General features: G+C 42.3%; 1 protein-coding gene across 1 annotated transcript; it reads left to right on the top strand.

The window, feature by feature from the left end:
* The first annotated feature begins 215 nt into the window (after positions 1-215).
* On the top strand, positions 216-11,945 carry LOC133365869 (keratin, type I cytoskeletal 12-like). Its single transcript, XM_061588239.1, has 8 exons — positions 216-722; positions 2,627-2,709; positions 5,961-6,117; positions 6,608-6,766; positions 6,895-7,020; positions 10,061-10,278; positions 10,422-10,474; positions 11,718-11,945. The coding sequence occupies exons 1-8, from the start codon at positions 216-218 to the stop codon at positions 11,813-11,815; spliced, it is 1,401 nt and encodes a 466-aa protein (XP_061444223.1). The 3' UTR covers positions 11,816-11,945.
* The last annotated feature ends 13,124 nt before the right edge of the window (positions 11,946-25,069 follow it).

Below are 25,069 nucleotides of genomic sequence, written 5' to 3' on the forward strand. Positions count from 1 at the left end.
CCAATAGACAATTTGGGTTTGCACACATCATCCAGCTTGGTCACGAGATAATTAAATGGGCCAAAAGATGAAAGCATGTTGCCTAAGGAGGTGTGGACTTCAGCAATCAAACACTCCCTATGTTTCATATATAAAGCCAAAACCTACATTAAGGCTATTCTGTTTTGCTCCATCAGGATTGCAGGTTCTCCAGAGCAAGGTCCTTTTCATATGCCATGGCTTTCTCAATCCGAGCATCCACAGGACCTCACCAGTTCTCTTCCAGGAGTGGGTATGGGGGAGGTTCTGTTAGGCTACCTAGTAGAGTAGCAAATTTTGCAGGAGGATTTGGTGGTGGGTCTCTGATTAACTTTAGTAGCAGTAGTGCTAGTGGATATGTTGGTGGACTTGGCAGTGGATTTGGCAGAAGCCTTGGTGGTGGGTTTGGTGGAGGGTTAGAAGTGGGCTATGTTGGAGGTTCAGGTGCAGGTTTAGGAGGTGGCTTTGGGGCTGGAGAAGGAGAAGGAAGTCTTTTAGCAGGCACTGAAAAGGAAACCATGCAGAATCTGAATGATCGTCTGGCTGCCTACCTGGACAAGGTGCGTTCACTAGAAGAAACCAATACTGAGCTGGAACGCAAGATCCATGAGTGGTATAAGAAAAATGGCCCAGAAGCTGGTGGCCCAGCGGCTGGCAGAGATTACAGTAAATACTACCCTATAATTGAAGATCTCAGGAACAAGGTGAGTGAATTCTTCCCAATGATGCCCAGAGAAAATATCACAAATTCCACTTGAAAGCTGGATGAGCTTGATAATAAATGATATTTTACAATACTGTAACTTAAAATAGTTACTCACTGTGTATGTTTGATTAGTTATGTACATAAGACCTCTTCAGCAGCCATAAACAAACTTCACAATGCTGCAACTTAAAATGATCACTCACTGTGTGTGTTTGAATACAGGTGTGTACATAAGACCTCTTCAGTAGCTATGAACAAACCTCCTCTTAATAGAAGGAAATTAGATTAGCTCTACCTCCACTGTTGGAGGCAGTATGAGTCTGAATGCCTGTTGCTGGGAATCACAAGTGGGGAGCGTACTATTGCACTCAGGTCCTGCTTTTCAGCTTCCCCTCGGCATAGGTAAGAACAGGATGCTGGACTAGATGGGCCGTTGGCCTGATGTAGCAGGCTTTTTTTATGTCTCATCCTGTTGGTCTGAAGGAAAGTCAGATAGGATGGAAAGTGCTGGACTTGAATCTGGGAGGACTGAATTGAGAGTACACCTGACCTAGTTAAGCCATTTTGGCCTTTGTTACAAAAAAAGGAAGGAGTTACGACAACTATATTTCAGCTAAAATGTAAGCATTGCAATGGTACTGGAACAAATATGACATTGCTTTGCAAGGCAAATTGTAGATGTGGGGCTCCCAATTGAGATTGGGATGGAGGGGCAAAGGGTTAGCCTCCTATCCTCATACTAGGGTTCCAATCTAGATCGGGGTCCTGTGCTAGCCATTGTGTGTGTGTAAACCTGCATACAAGGGTAGAACTACGCAGTTAAAATCACATGTGCTTTGTCACTACTCCTGCTTCAGAGTAGGATCAAACAAACAAAAGTGTATTTATCTCTGAGTAAACATGCATAAAGTCAGGCCATAACTTTGCTTTGCATTTCTAGAAAGGGCATGCTTGGAGTTTTTTTTTTCCTGCACACTTTGACAATATATTTGATGATAAAAACCAGCATGCATATGCTGGCATGACTTTGATTAATTCAATTAAACAGTTTTTCAACAACCCCATATGAGGATCAAGTCAAAATTAAAATCTGCTCTTTAGCCCCAAAACTGGTGTATTTACCAGTACACAGTTAGTATAGGTGAAGGACTATGGCAGGGGTGGCTACTCCGTGGCTCTCCAGATGCTGCTGGACTACAGCTCCCATCATCCCTGACCATGAGCTGTGTTGGCTGAGACTGATGGGAGCTGTAGTTCAGCAGCATCTGGAGAGCCACGGAGTGGCCACCCCTGGACTATGGTATAAGAGAGAGATGCAACCCAGCCTATATCTGATGCTCTAACACAGTGATCCCCCAACTGTGGTCCATGGACCACCAGTGGTCTGCAAGCTTCATTCAGGCGGTCTGCTTTGTGTCTGTGGATTTGTGGTTGAAGATAGAAGATAGCACATCCATCACACTGAATATTCATACTGATTTTTAATTGTATTTTTATTGCTTTTTGATATTTTATTACAAATGCTGTAACAGGCAGAAAAATCTTTAAGTGGTATGCCAGTCTTTCAGTTCTCTCTCAGCAATTTTCAAGTGGTCCAATTTTCAAGTGGTCCATGGAAGGGGGAAAAGGTTTGGGAACAACTGTTCTAACACACTATTATATCAGTATTGCCAATTGCCATTTACTTCTAGAGGGGCATCATTTCAAGTAAGAAGTGAGATTCAAAGTTACGATCTCCAGGATACTAAAAGCTGCTGAGTATGATTTCTGCAGGAGGGTGAGCGATCTTGGTTTTATTTGTATGTATGTATTTTAGAACTACTAGCGAAGCATTAACACTAATGAACAAACAATGTTCAGGGCAGAGCTTTATTCTCTAGAAATGTTCTCCTTGTTTCCCAGATCATCGATGCAACTATTGAAAATGCCCAGTTAGTTCTTCAAATTGACAATGCAAAGCTGGCAGCTGATGATTTCAGGTTGAAGTAAGTAGAACTGTTTGGTGGTGACTGGTAGCCCCCAGACACATTCATAGCTTCATCCCAATCTCTTTAAACATTACTGTTTAATTAATGGTAATGTGCTGGTTCTTCCACAGCAATCATCACTGAATATCTTCTCTCCATACTATGAGATTGTACATGCCACAAAATTGGAAATCAGCTTTGTAGTCTAAAAATAAATGTATTTTGCGGTATTTAAGTAGGATAGGCGCAAGCAGATCAATCAATCTCAATACTGTATCAGCAATTTCACTACATACCACAGAGTATGTTACTGCCTCACGGCCTCCAACATGACCCTCATTCCAAGGAGAGAGAAAAATGGAACACGCTGTGGGATATAGCCAATGGTGGCTTTGCCATAGCAGGAAACACTTCCACGCATGCAAGTCTGGACACCCAGTTTTCACCAACCACTCCTGCAGCCCTCCATGTCCCCATGTTCCCCAGGAAAGCTGTTCCTGAGAGCTCGGTGTCTTTCAGGAACAGGATAGAATATGGGTTAAAGGTAGGAAGGGTAGATGAGGCAAAATGAGGTGCCCCTCCTTGCACAAGTGGATGTACTTTCTGCTAGTCAAAGCCACCACTGGACACAACCCGAGAATCCACCACAGAAAAGTCCAGACAAGAAACTGAGGGGGGAAAGGCCTACATGAGATAACAGATGAGTGGTGGCATTGACAAGAAGCAAAGAATCTCTGAAAAGTTAAGATGGAAGGATCTGTCAATTTCAATTGTCTGTTTCTCATTTTTTCAATCTTAAATTCAGTTCACATTTCTGCAGCAATCTGTGATCTTTTTTAAAATGGATTTTTTTCAGCATTTTAGTGCAAATTTCTCCTAACACATTTTTGTATGCAGTTTTGACTAATATACACATTTTTGCAAGCAATTCTCCTAATTTCTCTCACATGTCAAATTTATTAAATTTGCACTTTCCAAAACAACATGAGAACGGAAACACAGCCATCCTTCAAAATTCACACTTATCTGAATTTCGTGATGCAGTTCTTCAACCAATGTTTACAAAAATGCATAGATCAAGAGAAAATGTGTATAACAATGAATATATTAGTGAAAATAACATACAAAATGAATTATATTAGAAGGAATTGCTTGAAAAAATTGGTACATTAGTAAAAAAAAGTGTTTATTATGAGAAATGCGCACTAAAATGTGAAGAATTTTGATGAGGATTTTTTTTTTTAAAAAAAGCAATTTGCTGAAGAAGCCTGGAAATTAAGATTAGAAAAATGAGAAACTGGAAGAACCAAAATGGACTGATCCTTCCATTCCTACCTAGAGTAAGTGTCATTGAATTCAACAGAACTTTCTTCTGAGAAGACATGTACAGGATTGAGCTCTGAAGATATTTAAAGCTGAAGATGACAAGATTTAGCTATAGTAGTAAAAAAAAAAAAAGAATCAGAGTCAAAGGCAATCCCCAAGTTACAAAGAATGAGAAATAGATATAGGCCCCAAAGAAAGAGAGAGAGAAGATAAAGGGACAGAAACAGAACTTGGAGCACAACTCAACAGGGTGCTTTCAGATAAATTCTATTTCAAAAATGTAAAGATGTTCATGAAGAGAGAGCCATGAGACTCACAGAGATGTTAGCTGCAGAAAATGCTAAATCAGGAGCAGAGAGATAAATGTACAGTAGGGCCCCGCTTTACAGCGCTTCGCTTTACAGTGTTCCGCTAATACAGCAGTTGTCAATTGCAGAAAGGCCCCACTCCTACCATGCTTGTACCACTTTTACGGAGTTTTTTGGCCGTCAGGCACCATTTTGGTCAATGTTAGTCAATGCATTCTGCTTTACAGCGGTTTTCACTTTACAGCGGGCGTCCGTAACGTAACCCACTGTATGAGTGGGGCCCTACTGTATGTAGTTCATATATGAGCATTAATTGAACAGGTTAACTCCTACAAGTACTTGGGGATTTGGTTCCATGAATCACTGAGCTGGAGACCCCAAGCCAAATATATCAGAACCAAAGCAGAGAAAAATCTAGGTGCATTAACCCAATTCTATTTCACCAAGGGTGGGAAATTTGTCCCAGCTGCAGTCTGTGTTGTAAGATCCAAAAATGCTATACGGGCCCCCAATTTGGACCCCTTATTTTAAGGGAATGCTTGAAGGAACTCTCCATTACTTTTTGAGATCCATCTTTGGTGTTCCAAGATGTGTCTCTGGAGCTACTCTCATGCTGGAGGCTGGCCTTAATTCCATAAACTGCCTTGCATGGACTCATACTATCCAATATTGGCTACGCTGTTGTTCCATGCTTCCTCAAGACTCATTTATGAGACAGGTCTTGAGTGACCCTATTAATTCCTCTTGGTCCAAATTGGTGTTGAAAAAAATCGCCTTGGTAGGCCTCTCCTCTGTTGACCTGCTTTCTACGGAACTCCATAGGGCCAAGGCAATGGTCAAACAGCGGCTAGCTGATATTGATAACCAAGAGCTTCTTGCAGCAGCCTCCGGCCTCTGCTCCCCTCGTGCACTGGGTTTAATAGGTCCCCCTCGTAAAGAGGGGATGTGATACTTAAGATGGCTAACTGTCCCTAAGTATAGAAGGGCCTTTACTTTGGCTCGCTTTGACGCTTTACCTTCTAAACTTTTAGAGGGCAGATATGACAAAATCCCAAGGAACAACAGATACTGCCCCCGTGAAAAGTCTGAGGTAGAGACGGTACTACACGTCCTATTTGACTGTAGATTCTATGACGGGGCCAGAAAAGATCTCTTGTACCCCATTTTGCAATCTCTCCCAGGTCGCTCTCCGGTTGATCTTCTACTAGCCCTCGTTGAGGGCACTGATAAAGCAACCACCATTCTAGTGGCCAAATTTCTGAACCAGGCCATGGAGGTTAGATCTCATATGACTGTGCACTGTCCCTAATTTATGTACTGATTGAAACTGTCTTTTTATATAACCCATTTTAAGGTTCATATTTTATTGTTCTTGTACCAAGTTCTGTCTTGCAATGGTCTGTTGACTAGGCAATAAAGATTGTTGTTGTTGTAGTAGTCCATATATGAGCATGAATGGCTATTCTTTGTAGACATAATGTTTTGTAAGACCAGAAACAGGTCTGGCACCATAGTAGCCACAGCTTCATTCTCCAAATGTTGTTTTACATGATGTAATTTATTTAATAGAAAGATCCTTGTTGTTCAGCAGAGGCAGAGGCCTTCTTAGAAGCTCTGTGTCTGATTTTTTCACAGATTCAAGAATGAAGTGGCTCTTCGCCAAAGTGTCGAGGCTGACATTAATGGCCTCTGCAGAGTCCTGGATGAGCTGACCTTGACCAGGGCTGACTTGGAGATGCAGATCGAAAGTCTGAACGAGGAACTGACATACCTCAAGAAGAACCATGAGGAAGTAGGACAAGTCTTATTTACACTATTCCAGTATTCCCATTTTTCGTGAGAATTTTTGGTGGGGGGTCAGGATCAGGCCTGTTGACTGAATCCTGTTTCTCACCTCTGTTTCAGAGGCACTCTTAGGGCTAAGTGGGTTAGGTTGGTTATCAGATATGTATTGTAGCAAACACAGCTGGTATATGTGGCTGCCACAAGGAATGTGAAATGCTTCTGCATATAAGAAAGCTCCTTCAATCCTAAACTATATATTATTGAAGAATGGGAGTCAAAAAAGTCAGCTCAACCATTTCTTTAAATATAATGCCAGGCTCTTTATTTTGCCTCTTCTTGAACATAAGGAGAGCCCTGCTGGATCAAGCCATAGGCTGATCTAGTCCAGTATCCTGTTCTCACAGTGGCCAACCAGATGCCTATGGAAAGACTGCAAGCAAGACCTGAGTGCAACAGTATTGTACCATTGCCTCCTTGTTCCTCTTTGGTCTTCGTAGGAACTCCAAGGACTCCAAAGCTGTGCCACTGGGCAAGTCAGTGTGGAGATGGATGCTGCTCCAGCAATTGATTTGACCAAACTTCTGAACAACATGAGAGCCCAGTATGAGGCGATTGCTGAACATCGGAAAGAGGCTGAAGCCTGGTTCAATGAAAAGGTGAGTATCTTGGAACAAAATCCCTCGCTCAGATGAAACTGTGTTAAAACTACTGCTTGAAGGTGGGTTGTGTTCTTTCTTTTTTCTTTCCTTTTCCTTTTCCACTCATTTGATATTTTACATTTCAGAGAGGGGAGCTGAAAAGAGAAATCTCTTCAAATACTGAGCAGCTTCAGTCAGGAAAGAGTGAAATCACAGACTTGAGACGTACTCTGCAAAGCCTGGAGATAGAACTGCAGTCGCAACTTGCTATGGTATGGGGACCCACCCACTGGGACCAAGGAATCTTGAACAACTTTGCCTGTGTATCATTTTTACATTTTGCTGACGTGGACTTTAAAATAGAACAATGGGGCAGAGGAAAGAAAGGTGACAAATACGTATGAATTCAGTAAACATGTGACAAGTTGACTCATTGGCAGTGACAGAAGCCTGGTCCAACAGGAAGACATCAGATAAGGTGTTGGCTAAAGGCTGACAGCTTGGGTGGATTAGTGTGATCCACCCAGGCACCAGTCTCAGCGGTGAGCTTAATTCTGTGGTTAAGCAGGGTGACAAGGGGTAGCTACACAAGCTGTCCATGATATTGAGTGGGGAAATTATAATACTGGTCTACCTTACAAGGCTATTGTTAGGATTACAGCAGCAATCCCTCCACTGTCCCTACTTTTGCAACCTGATGTCCTTTTGGTGCATGCTTTGGAGTACAGCTCCCATCAGCCCTTGCTAGCATGGCCATGATGGGAGTTGTAGTCCAACAGCATCTAGGGGTCACCAGGTGAGGGAAGGCTGATTTAGAATAACAATTCCTTGGGTTTGGACATCTATAAGCCACATGGGGGGCATTGTTTGAGCCAGAAGGTGGGCATAAATGAGAAAAATAAAATAAGGGGGAATAGAAAGTGAGGATCTGGGCAAAGTAGGTATAGAGAGGAACAAGACCTCCTCAGCCACAGGCAAAGTGACCACAACTGAGTATTTGTCTGTTTCCTGAGAGAAAATCAGTTTTTAAAGGTCTCCCAATTAATCAGAAGGCTATATGATCAGCCAGTGAAAACCTGGCAGATATTAAAATCAACTGTTAGAAGTCCTGCCATTTTCCAGGCTATGGGGAAGAAATTTGATTTTGTTTTAATTTTAATGTGAACCCACCTAATAAGCAAACCTTTAAAGTTTGTACTTCTCTGAATTTTGCAGTTCAGTTCTCCATTAAAAAAGCATTTATTGAACTGAGCAGAGCACCCATAAGGGGCTGTGTTGAAAGCAGCAGCAGCAGCTAGAGAAGAGAGCGTAAATGTGAAGGAGTTGAGTAATGTATATTTCATCTTATCTGATTACTTGCCCTTCCAGAACTGCTGCAGCAAAAACGCCTCACTTTCTCCCCTATGGGAAGGGGGGAATAAAAAAGGCAATATAATCTCGTTCATCATTCACGCCTACCATCCCCACAAGGAGCTGAGCAATTTATATTTCATTGCTCACCCTTACTAAGTGCTGCAGCTCAAACGCCATGCCATCCCTCCACAGGGGAAGGGAGAGAAGGCAGAAGACCGGCTGCAGCTCAAACGCCTCACTTTCTGAGACGCCAACTTACCGTGGATATTGCACCTATTAGTAACGGCTGGAGAAGAGAGAGGGAACGTGAAGGAATTGAGCAACATCTATTTCATCTAGTTGTTTGCCTTTCCAGAGTGCTGTAGTTTAAACGCCCCACCCTCCCTGAAGTACTGTTTGAATACTGTTTGCACCGATTAGACGCTGAGATGCCAACTCACTTTGGACTCAACATTTACAACAACGTTTGAAGAGAGTTAGTGTTCCGGTGAGCTCACACCTGAACTGAGAAATAAACAGACATATTTTTTCTTTATTTCTTTTTCTTAACATGTTAGCAACATTAACTAAACCTTAATTTTTCTCTTTTCCTGCTTTTTATTGCTCTTGACTTTGTCTTAGTACCCAATATTTTTTTTTGTATGATTACTGTTTTTGCAAGTGAGTGATGGAAATGAGAAAATTTAAAAGAACTTAATAATAATAAGAACATGAGCAGCAGAGATACTATAATATCAGTGTTTATTTATATATCTACTTATGAATTAAGTTGGTACTTAAACCAGATAAGTTTTATATCTTTGGGGGCTAAGTTTGATATATGCAAGCATTACGTGTAATATATTGTAATATATAATTAACTGGTTGTTACTGCATCTATTGTTAATAACCCTACTGGAACAGTATCTTTGAATAACCACTACTTTACTCTACTATAACCCTACTTTTAAAGAAGAAATAACAACAACAGAAAGGAGTAAAGATAGAACTGTGATATCTGAGCTTTCTCTTCTGATCACAATTAAGAAAATGGGAAAGACAACAGCTAAAACCAAGGACTTAAAACAAAGTTTATTAACAAAAGACTTAAAATTAAACCAAGAGGAAATGAACACAAATAAAGAACCTCCACAAGAAACAGAAATAGAAGAGCAAATTACAGAGGAAAACTTGTTAACAACAGAGCAAGGACTTGCAGGGAAAAACTTAGATCTGGTGTTATCTTTAAAATCTTTGCTAATAGAAGAAGAGAAAAACTCAGAAGCAAGAATTAATAAAATTCTGGAGCAAAGGGTTGAAAAATTCTTAGAATTATTACAACAAAGAGACTCTGAATTTAAGAAAAAGTGGGAAGAACGTGATAAAAAAACTAGAAGAACAACTGGATATAATAACAGACAAAATGAAGAACTTGGAACAAAAGCTGGGAAAACAGGATAAAATTATAGGCCTACAGAGAAAACAAGAATCAGAACAAAAAAAGCATTTATTAGTGGGAAATGTGCATAAAATGAATATATTTGTGAAAATAACATACAAAAATGTGATATAAGGAGAAATTGCTTGCAATTAGGCAGAACTGCATACAAAAATGTGTAAATTTAGAAAAATGCGCACTAAAACGCTAATGAATGTTCACGAGGACATGGGGGAATCTTCACCATATGCTCAGAGGCACATGGTACCAAATTCTTTCAATATACACAGAAAGTGCTTTGGACTGTGAAAGACCAACCCAAATTGTGATTGCATTTTTACAAATTTATAGGGCAGCACAATATCTCAGAGAGGAGGTCAGGTCTCCTCCCCTGGTGCATTCATTATAGCTGCTCAATTTCCTTGCTTTTTAAAGTTTGACAGAAATATCTGTTGGCTATGGGTACGTTCTTAAACTACAAGGGTTTTTTGCCTATACAGTTTCATGTATTTTGTAAAGTGCCTCTCTTTTTTTAAATACAGAAAAAATATCTTGAAGACACTCTAGCAGAAACAGAAGCCGGTTACGTTGCCCAGCTGTCCCAAATACAGCTTCAAATTCAAAACCTGGAATCCCAGCTTTTCCAGGTCCGAGCAGACATGGAGAGGCAAAATGGAGAGTACCAGCACCTCCTGGATATCAAGACCCGTCTGGAGATGGAAATTGAGACTTACCGCCGATTACTAGATGGCCAGATTGGGTAGGAGAACCACCTGAATGTTAAAACTGATTGTTAGATTTCTTTCTCATTGCGATGTCAATTCTCTGTTACACTGAAACCTTTCTTTACACCGCCCAATTCTGACACTGTTATGTGGCCTAACATCTAAATTCTCTCTGCAGGTCATTTGGAAGCACTTCTGTGGCAAGTACCAAGTCGGTGGAGTCTACTCATGGTAAGCAACCACTGGGATTGTACTTGTACAAGGGGGAACTCCAGGAATACATTGGCAGTCAGGATTCCACCTAGCCAAGCTATGCCCTTTTCTCTCATTTACTGTCCTTGATTCTCACTTAGGCCCCATCTGCGCTATACATTTAAAGCAGTAGCATACGATTTTAAATAGTGATGGTTTCCCCCAAAGGTATCCTGGGAAGTGTAGTTTGCTAAGCATGCTGAGAGTTATTAGAAGACCCCTATATCCTCCCAGAGCTACAATTCCCAGAGTGGTTTAACCATCCATCTCTCTTCCCAGGGAACTCTGAGAATTGTACCTCTAGCAGAGGAATAGGGGCTCTCCACAATTCTCAGCACCCTTAGCAAACTACAGTCCCCAGGATTCTTTGGGGGAAAACCATGCCTTTTTGAGGTGGTATAATACTGCTTTAAATGTATAGTGCAGATGAGGCCTTAGTGTTCATCATCTCATGACTATATATCATGTACAGGAACTAAAGGTGTGCTAAATATCTCCTCCCTCAACCTCCAAACTAGGATTGTCAGGTTCATGACCTGAGACTGATCCTGTATTGCCAGGCCTGGCCTCCAAGAGATCTTCTGCATCTTTAAAAGTTGTGCAGGGGGAAGGGAGAATTCCACCTTGTGGTTTTTCCCATTACAGAGTTGCAAGAACACCTGCACTTGGCTGACTTTCTCTTCTCCTAATGATACAGGATCAGGATCAGGCCATAGACCTGGCAACCCTACAGTCCACACACACTTTCACAGGACCATTCATCCCCTGTAAAAGTGGAGGAGAATACTTAAGAACTGGATGGGTGACTACAATTTAAAGGGTCTTACCCTTTAAATGCAAGGTAGCTGAGGGTCTTTTCTCCTTTCCTTGACCTTTTTTAAAAGCCTTGCTGCCCCTGGAAATGATGCTATGCTGTATAGTGTTGCTGCTAGGGGCGTGGGGGGAATGTGGTTGCCCCTCCCCCCACAAAAGATCTTAGATTTTTTCCCCCCCATCTCTTGAAGAGTGATTCAAGCTTCAGGGGACATTTTTGCCCCACCCTTTGAAAAGGCCATAAAATACTGGACTGAAGACTTCAACCCAGCACTGATAGCTCCCCATTCATTTCTCCATTTACTTTCTGTCACATGGAAGATTAAGTATCCTACACATATCCAAACTGAAGTCTGGTTTATAAGTGAAATATTTCATGGACCTTCAATTTTATGTTAATTTTATTTAGATCCAAACAGATCCAGGAAGATCAAGACCATCGTCGAAGAGGTAGTGGATGGCAAAGTAGTTTCATCCCAAGTTAAGGAAGTTGAAGAGAAAATATAAGAGCAAAAGTCAGTAATTCATTCTGCAAATTTGGGAAATTATTAGATTTACTTTTATTTCAATCTTTTCTCTCCGTAATGTATGAAATGTTACAGAACTAAAGATACATTTGGAATTCCTCTCTGGTCAAACGATCCAATAAACACTATTTCAGCTTACACAATTGATTATTTTACAACTCAATCCAACGGTGAGGCTCCATCCTACCTTTTAGCAAAGGGGCAAGTGGTCTTATTAAGTTGTGTCCTGGCATGGATAATTCTGTCCTAAGAGGGACATCAGGTATTCCCACAGGCCCTCCCATGCCAAGTAATGCCAGTCCCCATTCTTGGGATCCTGTTCTCCCATAATATCCTGTCTTTGAGTTTGGCCATGCAACAAGCCAGAAGATCAGGCCAGAGGATGCTTTGGGAAACTGAATGTAGAAGGGGCTCACTGGGCGGGGCGGAGCTGATACACTAGGCTCCTGGCAGGTGGAAGCCAGAGTGAGAGGGGTGAGATGACGAGGAGGTCGATGCAGTGCAAACACACCAGCAGAGCCAATCTGTCATTCCTACCAGTGCACTTGCACTGCACCAACTTCCCCACTGCATCTGTGCGCAGTAAATATCATATATTTAAACGTAATAGGAATAAACCAGTGATAGAGGACATGCTTTGCATGCACAAGGTCCCAGGTCAATCCTCAGCATTTCAGGACAGGGCTGGGAAGGTGTCCTACTTCAACCCCTGAGAAGCTGCTGCCTGTCAGTGCTGACGTTACAAGGTGAGGAGGATCGATGGTCAGATCATGTATTAAGCAGTTCCATATCCCTGTGTTCCTTACTAAGAACATAAGAAGAGCCTGCTGGATCAGGCCAGTGGCCCATCTAGTCCAGCATCCTGTTCTCACAGTAGCCAACCAGATGCCTGGGGGAATCCCGCAAGCAAGAGCTGAGCACAAGAGCACCCTCCCCTCCTGCGGCTTCCAGGAACTGGAATTCAGAAGCATGTTGTGGAGGCAGAGCATAGCCATCGTGGCTAGTAGACACTGATAGCCTTATCCTCCATGAATTTATCTAATCCTCTTTTAAAGCCCTCCAAGTTGATGGCCATCACTGCCTCCTCTGGGAGCAAGTTCCATAGTTTAACTATGCACTGCATGAAGAAGTCCTTTCTCTGTCCTGAACCTTCCAGCATTCAGCTTCATTGGATGGCCACGAGTTCTAGCGCTATGAGAGAGACGGACACCGTTTTCTCTACCCACTTTCTCCATGCCGTGCACAATTTTATCAACTTCTATCATATATGGTCTATCATACTTCTGTAAGCAATTTTTCTCAGCTTGCCCACAAAGACATAACGATAGACAGAAGATAATATTGTGATGACTTGTTTCCATTTGAAAAGACAAGAGAAACTAATTCCTGTGACAGAATGTTAGCAACAGAGGGAGAATAGTAATAAATGCAAATGTTTGTAAACATGCAAAAAGAATCTGTACAACAGTGTAACAAGACAGGACTACCTAAAGATTACTAATGCGGTGCCCTCCAGATGTTGCTGGAGTCCCTGCCAGGTATAATGGGAGTCCCTAGGACAGTCAAGGATGATGGGAGCTGTTGTCCTATGGCATCTGGAGGGCACCATGTTGGCTACCCCTGATTACACTTTAGGAGACTGGCCACACAAGGAATGGAAACAAAACTGAAAGGAGGAACTTGTTTGGAGAATAATATATTTTTTTAGAATGAATATAGAAACAAAAGGAACTAAACAAGAAACAAAAACAAATATAAAGACCACAAGTCTATTGGAGTCTGTTTCTAAGTACAGTAAGCAAACAACACATTTCAAGGTAGTTTTTAAGAATGCCAGAGTGCCATCTACCGGCAAACCAGAAAACAATCATGCAAAAACCTTCACTTTTTACTGAATATGTATGTTGCCCTTATTCAGTGGTTGTGGTGCCCAAGTTGGGAGGCCAGTTTCATTCATTCATTTTCTCTGCAAGCAGGTATTTATTAGGACAAAGAATGTGGTGGCCCTTTCTATTTCATTATGATTCAGATCCTGTCACTTCCCACACTGCACTGGTCTTCTGCAGTTTGCAAATCAAGCTAAGCCACACCAGAGCAAAGATGGCGACCTCTGTACTCCTCCCCCACTTCTGCTGCTGCTGGGCTACCCAGAGCTAGGGATGGGGTAGACATCCATTCCAATTCTCATTTAAAGGCAAACCTACCTAATTTGCACTGTCCCAAACTGCACTTGAACCGAAACACAGCCATTGAAATGGGCACTTCTATTAATTTTTGCAGTTCTCCAGCCAAGTAATTTGTACAAAAATGCATATACTAGGGCCAAATGAACAAACAAATGCATATAGTAGTGAGAACAGCACACAAAAATCCATTATATTAGGGGAAATTGCTTTGCAAAAATGAGTATATTAGGCACAACTTCACAGAAAAATGTGTACTTTGGTAGAAATCTACACTAATACCCTGATGAATTTTGATGAGGATTCTATTTAAAAGGCAAACTGATGTGAAGACCTGAACTGAAGGTTGGAAAACTGAACAGCTGAGAGAAAGCAAAATTGGCAGAATTGTCCATCCTTACCCAGGGCAAAGCTATGGTTTGGCTTCGCATTATGTCCAAATCTAGACTCACAGTTTGTCTCCCCCAGACAAACCACACACAGCAAACGAAGGACAACCCTTGGTTACAGCTTATGGTTTGTCTGGAGCGAGACCTTAGTAGCAGGCCAGAGAGCAGGACCTTTGATTCCAGGCTTGATTACATCACATGTCTGTAGGTATTCTGGGCTTTCCTTTGCATATAGGTGATACTGAAAGTCATAGAATTTGATAAGATCACCTAAAAAAGGGATACCGAGAAAATCAGGAGACCCAGAACAGGGGCTTCAACAGAGAGGGGGAAGCTTCTTCCAATTAAAACACTGAAAGGGTGATAAAAGGAGAGAACCAGCTAAGAACAGTGCTGTGATATGGAGGGTCAAGCCAGAAAATGTGATCAGAGTAGGGACGAATGAATCTGCCAATTCCAGTTTCTCATTTTTCCTGTCTTAAGTTCAGTTCACCCCATTTTCATCTCAGTATGCTAACTGTATTTTCTAAGTTTGCATAAAAAATCATATGCATTTTTGTTAGGGATGGAAAGTTTCAGTGTCGGTTCTGTTTCTCATTTTTCTGATCTTAAATTTAGTTCTTCACATTTCTGCAGCAATCTGCGGATTTCCCCCCCAAAAATCCTCTTGAAAATTCTCCAGCTTTTTAGTGAGAATTCCTCCTAATAAACATATTTTGGAGGCAGTTTTGACTATAATCACACATTTTTGCAAGCAATTTTTCATCATATAATGCATGTTTATGTTATTTTCACTCATATATTCATTTTGTCCACTTTCCTCTAACGTGCATTTTTGTAAACATTGGTTGGTGAAGTGCACTGAAAATTCAAAGAAGTGTGAATTTCAAAGGCTGGCTGAGTTTCAGTTCTCAAATTGTTTCGGAAAGTGAGAATTTGATTGATTCAGCTTCATCCATCCCTAATTTTTGTACACACTTTTGCCAAATATGTACATTTTCACAAGCCATATATTTCCCCCCTAATGTAATCCATTTTTATATATTATGCTCACTGATAGATGACTTTCTCCAAATATATGCTTTTTCCTAATGCACACGTGTTTGGATTGGAAAACTGCATTACAAAATTAGGTGGACTCGCATTAAAATGCAAATTATATTAATTTCTTTTCCATCCCTAGATGACAGCTAAAGATCAAGAAGGTCAGGGAGGGATAATAGTAGGGACCTTTGGCAATTAGAAGGTCTCCAGTAATTTCAGTGGAACCCAGAGGGTAGAAATCAGATTGCAGAGGGTCAAGACTAGAATTGGAAGAGAGAAACTTGAGATAAGAGAGTGAACAGCATGCTCTTTGGAGGCAAAAGAGGGGAAGCAAGATCAGCCAGTTGTTAGAGAGTGAGGACGGGTTAGTGAAGGGTTTTTTTTTTTAGAATGTGGGAGAACATGGAGAGAATGGGTGGAGGCCAAGCCTTAGTGCAGCATCAAAGGTAGGTTCCAGAGATTGTTGGAAGGGGTGTGGATCAGGGTGGTGTAGTAATGTTGCTTGGCCAGATAAATAGCAGAGGAGAAGGAAAAGAGCACAAATTGAAAGCAAGCAAAGTTATCTAGGTCTTTTGTCTTCTGCCAGAAACACTTGGCAGCCTGAAAGCACAAGTGGAGAACATGAACTGAGGGATGGGTAAGCCAGGTCTGGGGGTTAATAGGGCAAAACGTTTGGTGGGCCCAATGTGGCAAAGAAGTCAAGCACTGAGGATGGGGAGGAGTTAAAAGTGGAAACTACATAATCAATGTTGTTCTTCCCCAGACAGGCAGTTGGCATTCCATGCTAACTGAGCACACTCAATTCTCATTGGGCTGTTTGGGGTCTCCCTCCCCCAGGTTTTCTATAGATATTGCATACTTCTGCAAGCTTTTGGGTTCCCCCAACGCTCCCTCTTATGTATAGAAGATGCCATTTTGGCTATGTAGGGATTTGGCATTTAGAGAATGGTGTATACAGATGGGCCCCTGCAACAGATTCTATTCCATGCATGCACCATTTTTATTGGACTCTATTCTGAGCACGCACAGTTTTTATTGGACTGCTTGCATTGTTTCCTTCCATTTTGGATTGAGGGATGTGAAGCACCCACTCCTAGCTACATTAAAATCTTTCATTCCTCAGCTGATTTCAATGGGTCTCTCCCACATCCCTGGGGACATTTAAAAATAATTTCTCAGTGTGAAACAAATAGCGACCTATTCACACACTGAGATGGTTCTTTCTCCACTTTTCAACTCTATGTATTTCTGCCGTCTCCCACCTTCTCCAGCCGCTTCATTCCATTACCCCTCCCATGCGAATGTCAGGTTTTTTCCTCTGTCAACATTCCATAATACCATGTTATCACTGGGCTGATTTGGGGGTTATCTCTCTTTTGGAGGTTCTTCTGAGAATTTTTTTTTCTCCTGCAAACTTTGGGCTTATCTGAATCTGCTGCTTAATGTAACTGATGAACAGGTCAATAAGTCTGTCAAAAATCCAATCAGAAGATGAAGTTTCAGTTGACTTTGAAATATATACATACTTGGCAGTGAAGGTGAAGATCCGCTGCAACAGAAACACCTGGTACACAGGCCTTGGCCAAGGAATTTTGCTGCCTGAGGTGAAGAGCAAGATAATGTTCCCTGCATTCCTTATACAGAAGCCACATGGACCAACAGCTGAAATTTTACTTCAACACTGTGGACAGGATAGCATTCTCCATCCTGAAGGCTTGTACATATTGCAGAAATGAATAGTCTGGTAAGACTGGTGGTTGAAAGAATAAAGAAACTTAAGGTTTGTTACTACTGGAAAAGAAAGCCATTCTGAGTACAGGCATACATGTGGCCATTATAGAGCATCAGGTTAGCACTCACACATACTAGCTAGAAGAAAGAAGAAGGAAGTAAAGTCTGAGACAAGCAAACAAAAATGGCTACAAAAGAAGAAACTGGTGAGAAGGGAATAGAGATTACTTGTTACAAGTGTTGGTACTGCACCCAAGGTACTGCATCCACTGCACAGGTTTAAGGGGCACAGGTCAGGCTATGTGGCATACACAACTCTGCCCTCCAATAGAAAGGAAGAACCATGGAGCTCAGGAGAAATGGGTGTGGGGGGTGTAGCCTGAGTGAGAGTCGCCTTGCTCTGCCTAATGGCCTGGCTGGTAGACTTTAATCTGGGAGGAAGGGCAGGATATAAATAAACAAACAAACTGTTAACTACACTTGATCTTCATTTCTTGGTAGCCATCTACTTCACTTCACTTCACTTGGTGGGGACACCCAAAGCAGAGTCCCCAAAGAGAATCTTAAGGCTCGGGTATGCAGGAGGGGACAGTAGTTCAGGTAACCAGCACTCTGAAGATGCCAGTATGGGGATTTTAAACTGGGCCAGGTTACCTGAACTATTGTCTCCTCCTACAAACCCGAACCTTAAGATTCTCTTTGGGGACTCTGCTTTGGGTGTCCCCACCAAGTGAAGTGAAGTAGATGGCTACCAAGGATAGGGCCTTGTTGGTAGTGGCACCTCGGCTATATAACAACCTCCCTAGAGAGGCTTGCCTGGTGCCTTCCTTTTGGGTTTTATAGAACCAGGTGAAGTTCTTTTTATTTGCCCAGGCTTTTAAACTGCATTTTAAATCCAGGCTGTAAACTATTTTGTACTGCCTCTCTACAAGGAAGTGTTGGGGAGGGGCTGTGTTTCAGCAGGGGGGACTATATAATATATACTATATACGATATAGTATTATTTTCCTCATATATACATATATTGTTGTAAACCATCCATGGAATGTTTACTGAAGTCATTTTGATCACTATGTTATGCAGGTGCCCCATAACAAGTTAGTGAACAAACTATGGCTGTTCTACAGTAAATAGTGCTTCCACCCTACCTTGCAAAGGAAGGGTTTGTTCCCAAATGTGTCAGCCTTGGAATAAATCTTATTTCAAGAACTGGAATTTTTGCCTCTGTTATCATTAGTCGGGAAATTCCCCAGAGCCAATCAGCCTCTGTGGGCAGACCATGTTAATAGGTTCCGTCACCCCTGCGGAGGGGAAAAGCCACAAACAGTCTATAGCTCAACACTTCCCCCATACACATATACAGAGGAGTGTAGCAAGACAATTTTCATTGGATGCTGGATTAGATAGGCCACTGGCCTGATCCAGCAGGATCTTCTCATGTTCTTCTATTCACTTGTTTTGTTTTTTTGTTTTTTTTTGTTTTATGCCCTCTATAGATCTTCTACGATCAGATCGTCTGGATGGAAGAGAAATAAAGAAAGTGATACTTCAGAGAAGGGAAACTATTGCAGGCACTATAAACAAGCACAAACTGCAATCTATCTTGTTGGCTACAATACAATGCTTGTTTCAAGCCTAATTTCAGCAGGGAGGGAAGGGGGGAGGAGATCCTTGGACACCAGAGGATGCCTCTGGAGTCACATTGGCACCCCCTAATCAAACTGCTGTATCACACTGATACAGAGAGCTTAGCTTTCACTTCAAAAGCAGAGAGGAAGATGGTGGTGGTACCTTTCCTCCATGCTTCTAGGTGACAGAAGACTTTGGGAGGCTTCTCCCCCCTGACTCTCTCCTTTAAGGGAAAGATTAAGTCCATTGGACTCGATGACTCTGATGATGATGATGCTATAGGAAAAGTCAGAAGGAAACCAAAATGAATATCACTCCCCCTCCTTCAAACGGGATGCCTCCCAAGTCTCCTTGAATCAGAGACCTCCCTTCTTTTTACCCAATTTTAACTGGTCTCCTAATAATTACCTCTCAGCCCAGGACATTTCCTCACCTGAACTCCCGGATCCACTCGCATCCATCCCCTGGTCTTTGGGCCTCTCAAAGATGATGTTTCTTTGTTCTTCCTTTTTGGAGACCAGGGGATGGTTCCTGCATCACCTGCAACATTTCTGAAACATGTTTATTATCCTCTTGAACCTAGGACAGAATATAGAGAAAGTGAGAAACTGGGGCAGTCCTGTCCTCATCCACTGAATCTGAGGCACCTGATACCTCTGGACTTGACATTCATTTGCTGTCATGAGCCTCTTGCGGAGACTCCAGCAAAAAGTCAGACCCTCTGAGGACATCTTAGCAAAAGACCCTTCAAAACCTGGAGGCAGCCTTCTTGTAATCAAGCCAATTCACCTGAAGCATTTAAACTGGTTCTGAGCATCATCCTTTGAAAATAATGCATGTCCCACAGGGTACTAAGTCTTCATGGACAGGAAGAGAATCAGCACAATGAAACTACAGTAGGGTCCCGCTTTTCAGCAACCTGCTTTTCAGTGTTCTGCTAATACGGCGGCGGCAGTGGGGCAGTCAGCTGGAGCGTGGGGAGCTCCAGCCACTGTGCTTCACCTGACAGCGATCAGCTGGAGTGTGCGAGCTCCCCGCATTACAGTTGATTGCGCACTCCAGCTGATCAACTGGAGCGCACGATCAGCTGTAATGTGGGGAGCTCGCACACTCCAGCTGATCACTGTCAGCTGGAGCCCAGTGACTGGAATACAGTAGGGCCCCACTTTCTGGCAGTTTTCGCTTTTTGGCAGGGGCCTGGAACATAACCTGCCGTATGAGTAGGGCCCTACTGTACTAAGAAATCCTACTTACATTTTCAAAGATCCTCTTTCTCCTCTCTCCACCTCTCTCCCGATTGCCTTACTCCCCACAAAGAGTTGAACTTGCCAAAGTTTCCTGGCAAGTCATCCAGCTGGGGGAGTGTCACAATGGAGGTACTTTTTCAGCCTTGCTCAACAATGGGCATTGTTCCCCTTACTATTAGTTTTTATAACTTTCAATGGATTCAGCTGTTTTAATTTGAATTTTAAAAAAATCTAGACCACTCTCCATTCAGTGGATCCTACTGCACTGTCCATTCATAAGAGTGCAATATAAATCCTCTCCTCCTGCAACCATTCACTGCAGATGCTCCAAAAATCTAATACCTATAAACATCACTTTTCATAAGGAAATGCTTGACAGCATCACACGGGAACTATAGATCTCTCTGAACAACAGGTGCTAGAATTAACTGTGCAAGCACACACCTCTGTTCTATAGAAAGGCCCTGGGATAGCCAGCTAACACTGTTTCTGATGGCTCTACCAGCAAATGTTTCTAGGGTTGCCAGGTTCAGTGCCTGAGACTGATCCTGTATCTTTAGGAGAAGAGAAAGTCAGCCAAGTGCAGGTGTTCTTGCAATACTATTAATGGGAAAAAACACAACATGGAATTCTTCCTTCCCCCTGCACAACTTTTAAAGATACAGAAGACCTCTTGGTTGCCAGGCCCAGCCTCCAAGAGGTCTTCTGTACAGTATCTTTAAAAGTTGTGCAGGGGGAAGGGAGAATTTCACCTTGTGGTTTTTCCCATTACAATGTTGCATGAACACCTGCACTTGGCTGACTTTCTCTTCTCCTAAAGATACAGGATCAGTCTCAGGCCCTGAACCTGGCAACCCTAAATGTTTCACACCCTATTTTGGTAGCACATAGGTTCGCATGAGAAAAGTTAAACAAGATGAATTGTTCATAATGATTTGCACAATTGGGTGGAAGTGTAAACTGTTGCCACTAAGGCTCTAGCCAAATTATACTCTTCAAAACTATTTTGAAATGGAACCAGCTTGAAATGATTGAAAGGATATCTTTTTCAACTGTTTTTAACAAACTCGGGAAGAAATGTCCCCCGGACACGCACGCAGACACATTATTCCAGCTCCTGATTACCTGGGCTAAGTAGCTAGCTCATTCACCTCTCTGCTTCTTCTCAGGTCCTGCCCTGGACTAGTCTAGGCTGCTAGGCACACCCAACAGATACATTAATAGCGCTCACCACCTATAGAGGCTGTTTGAGCATTACAGGGGAAGGGGATATTGGTGTTGCCAACAAGAAAGAAAAATCTCACCACAGCCACACCCCAAATCCACCAAAATCTGACCTTGACCCACTACACACCGTGTTTGAAAACATTTTTGCATTATTGTGAAAGTGTTATGAGGAATTGAAGTATTTGTAAAAATTACCAAATCCTGACCATAAAATGCTTGACACCCACTAGATTTCCCACTAGCCACCAGACAGGAAAATTTGTCACCAGAAATGCACTTAAAATGCTAGATTTTAGTAGGAAAATCATTAAATTAGCAACCATGGGCGGAGATGCTCTCTAGTCCATCACAATACTGTCCTTCCCACCTTGCCTTCCTCCAACTGCAAACCCTTAGATTTGCCAACTCCCTCCCCCATCTATCAAGATTTGTGTTCACTTATTCACACTTTTAATTCTTATATTTGCTGTGTTTGGTATCTACCCCCTTTTATCCATGAGACAAAGATACTGTGGATTCTTGAGGAAAACTGTATTGATCACATGCAGTCACATTCTTGGCCAAATCCCTCCTGCTCCTTTTCCCTCTCCTCCTGGCTCCTTCCATCAACTACTGGGCCCTGTTCAAGACAAACTTCTTAAATTCAAATTTATTATTAACAGAATACAACACTGTATTTGTAATCCCTTGGTAACTTTGTCCTGCCCCTCTCTTTGGATGTCTAAATGTATTTCTAAAAGCTCAAGTGAAGTTTTAAGTTACTGCAATGCTAGAACTTTGGGGACTGATGGAAATTTTCATTTGGGGGCAGAATTATCATTTGGGGGTGCAATGCACTCATTTGTCCCCCCATCGCTACACCCCTCCGCATGCACACACCCCCCAATGCTCATTGTGGAAGCAGCCTGTGTCAAATAATCTGTGTCAAGTAATTCCACTTTTGACACCAGTGTTGCACATCACCCCAATCTCCAAGCTGTGAGAGATCTCCAGGAGTCCTGTGCTTGTCCAGGGTTTGGTTTCCTTGGAATCATGGTCAGGGGAGTCTATGGTATCTTTATGAAATATGGTTTTTTACACACATTCACAGCCTGAGCATAAGATGGAGGGGTTCAAAGCATCAGCAGTCCAGTAGATCTTGCTTTTCGATCAGGCTTATAGGAGGCATCCTGAAGCCATCATGCAGGGAGCAGGCCTCTCTGCATGTCTACAGTTCCCAGCCTTTTCTCAGATTCAACTAAAAACATAAGCCTCTCTTTGGCCCCAAAGGGGGGCTATCCTGAAGAGTTTCAATAACAATAGGATCTCCCTGGTCCATTCACCAGTTAATGGGCATTTGACAGACGCATTCACCCACCTGGCCACTCTATTAGATTAACAAAGGAGATTCATCTGACCAGTGGAGCAGGTTTCTCAGCTGCAGAGCCCACCTCCAGGTGCAGGGTTCCAAATCAGAAGCTGGAAGGGGACTCATAGAAACTATCTATCTCAAGCCCCAAACCCATAACAACACATTCAAAGCACGGCCTGGAGAAAGTGGACAGAGAAACATTTTCTCCCTGTCTCTCTCATAACACTAGACCTTGTGGGCATCCAATGAAGCTGAATATTAGAAGATTCAGGAGATACAAAAGAAATTACTTCTTCACATAGCACATAGTTAAACTATGAAATTAATTCCCACAAGAGGCAGTGCTGGCCACCAGCTTGGATGGCTTTAAAAGAGTATTAGACAAATTCATGGAGGGTACAGCTATCAATGGTTACTAGACATGATGGCTATGTTATTCCTTCAGGGCTGAAGGCAGTACACTTCTGAATACCAGTTGCTAGAAAGTGCAGGAGAGGAAAGTGCTCTTGCGCTCATGTCTTGTTTGTGGGCTTCCCATAGTCATCTAGTTGACTACTGTGAGACCAGGACGCTGCAGTAGATGGGCCATTAGCCTGTGCCAGCAGGCTCTTCTTATGTTCTTAAGCAAATTTAGAGCACGTTTCGCCCAAAGAACCTGGGAAGTGTAGTTTGTTAAGGGAGCTGGGAATTGCAGGTCTATGAGGCATAAACTACAATTCCCAGTATTCTTGGGAGGAGGAGGCTTTAAATGTATAGTGTGGATGCAGCCTGTATAATTGCTACCGATACCCAGAGCTTGGAAAAGTTACTTTTTTGAACTACAACTCCCATCAGCCCCAGCCAGCATGGCCACTGGATTGGGCTGATGGGAGTTGTAGTTCAAAAAAAGTAACTTTTGCAAGCTCTGCCAATACCTATTAAAAATCAGCTGGCATCTACACTGCTAACATTCAGGTGCCAGGTTAAAACTTGGCTGTTCACATTAGTGTCACTGCTTACTTGACACTGTGTTATATATTGCTGTTTATTGTCTTTTATGGTGACCAGCCTTGAATGTTGGGTGGCGTATAGAGAAACTAACTAAATAAAAATATATAACAAATATATAACCAAGACCACCAATACAGAAATGCAGAAAACATTAGAGCCTTTTCCAGATGTTATCATGTTCTGTGAATGAATACTGGGGAGGGCAAGGGCATAACCGCAGCTGGGTTTTATCCCAGCCTGTCCACATGCTCGAAGAGAACTACACAGACCTAGAGCTGTGGACACAAAAGGTTTTCTTCACGTGTCATAATGAAAGCACTTCAAATGGGGGAGGAACCACCTGCCGAATTGCTGCTCCCCCATCATGAATGCTCATAGAAGTCAGTAACTTCTGAAAGGTTTAAAGATAAATCAGAACCAATCAAACATGTAACAGTTGGTTGACCTGTTTTATCCAATATGTAATATTTAGCAAGGCAAAACTGGGTCACAAGACTCATTCACCACCATTTGGACACACACAGGACCAAATAATTAGTTCAGAACTAATACAATCATCCTGTTCTTAAGAATCTTGTATTTAGATAAACTCCGTGGCGCAGAGTGGTAAGCGGCAGTAACGCAGCCGAAGCTCTGCTCATGGCCGGAGTTCGATCCCAACGGAAGGAGGAAGTTGAATCTCCAGTAAAAGGGGTCGAGGTCCACTCAGCCTTCCATCCATCCGTGGTTGGTAAAATGAGTACCTGGCATACGCTGGGGGGTAAAGAAAGGCCGGGGAAGGAACTGGCAATCCCACCCCATATATACGGTCTGCCTAGTAAACGTCGCAAGATGTCACCCTAAGAGTCAGAAACAACTCGCACTGTAAGTGCGGGGACACCTTTACCTTTACTTTTACCACAAATAAACAATTTTTAAAATCTTCTGGGAAACACAAAAACACTAAAACAGCTGATATAATAAGCAATGGAATATTTCTCATATATATAAAAAATGACAACATATGAGCAAAATCTGGAAAGAATTCATAGAATGCCCTTCTAATATCAGTTATAGGAATTGTTCCAACAATTCTGAAGCTAAACGTAGAAAGAACAAGTGGAGACCTGCAACAAACTATTGAAGTTCATCTCCAGCACTCTATCCCGAACAAGAGTGCTGTATAGCACTATGGCTAGCATGACAGTGCTCCTGAATGGCTCCATTCTTAATACTGTAGTAATTCTATAGCACTAGTGCAACAACAGCCCTATCCAAGACTCATGACAGCCCTGAACAAGACTGCTGTAGCACTAGCCACTCAACAGCAGGCCACTTTCTTCCTAGAGCTTGGAAGTAATTCGTTACAAGTAAATAATTACTTCTTATACATTACTTTTTTGAGGAATGAGTGGGTAATTCCTTTACATTTTGATCGTAATAGAATGAGGAGTAATTTTATTA

Source organism: Rhineura floridana, chromosome 11 (assembly GCF_030035675.1).
Source record: "Rhineura floridana isolate rRhiFlo1 chromosome 11, rRhiFlo1.hap2, whole genome shotgun sequence".
Taxonomy (NCBI): domain Eukaryota; kingdom Metazoa; phylum Chordata; class Lepidosauria; order Squamata; family Rhineuridae; genus Rhineura; species Rhineura floridana.

Excerpts from the sequence above, each read along its gene's own strand:
- LOC133365869 (XM_061588239.1), top strand. The coding sequence starts at position 216 with ATGGCTTTCTCAATCCGAGCATCCACAGGACCTCACCAGTTCTCTTCC. Across the intron at positions 6,767-6,894 it reads AAGCCTGGTTCAATGAAAAG|AGAGGGGAGCTGAAAAGAGA; the intron begins GTGAGTATCTTG and ends TTTACATTTCAG. Across the intron at positions 10,475-11,717 it reads GTCGGTGGAGTCTACTCATG|ATCCAAACAGATCCAGGAAG; the intron begins GTAAGCAACCAC and ends AATTTTATTTAG.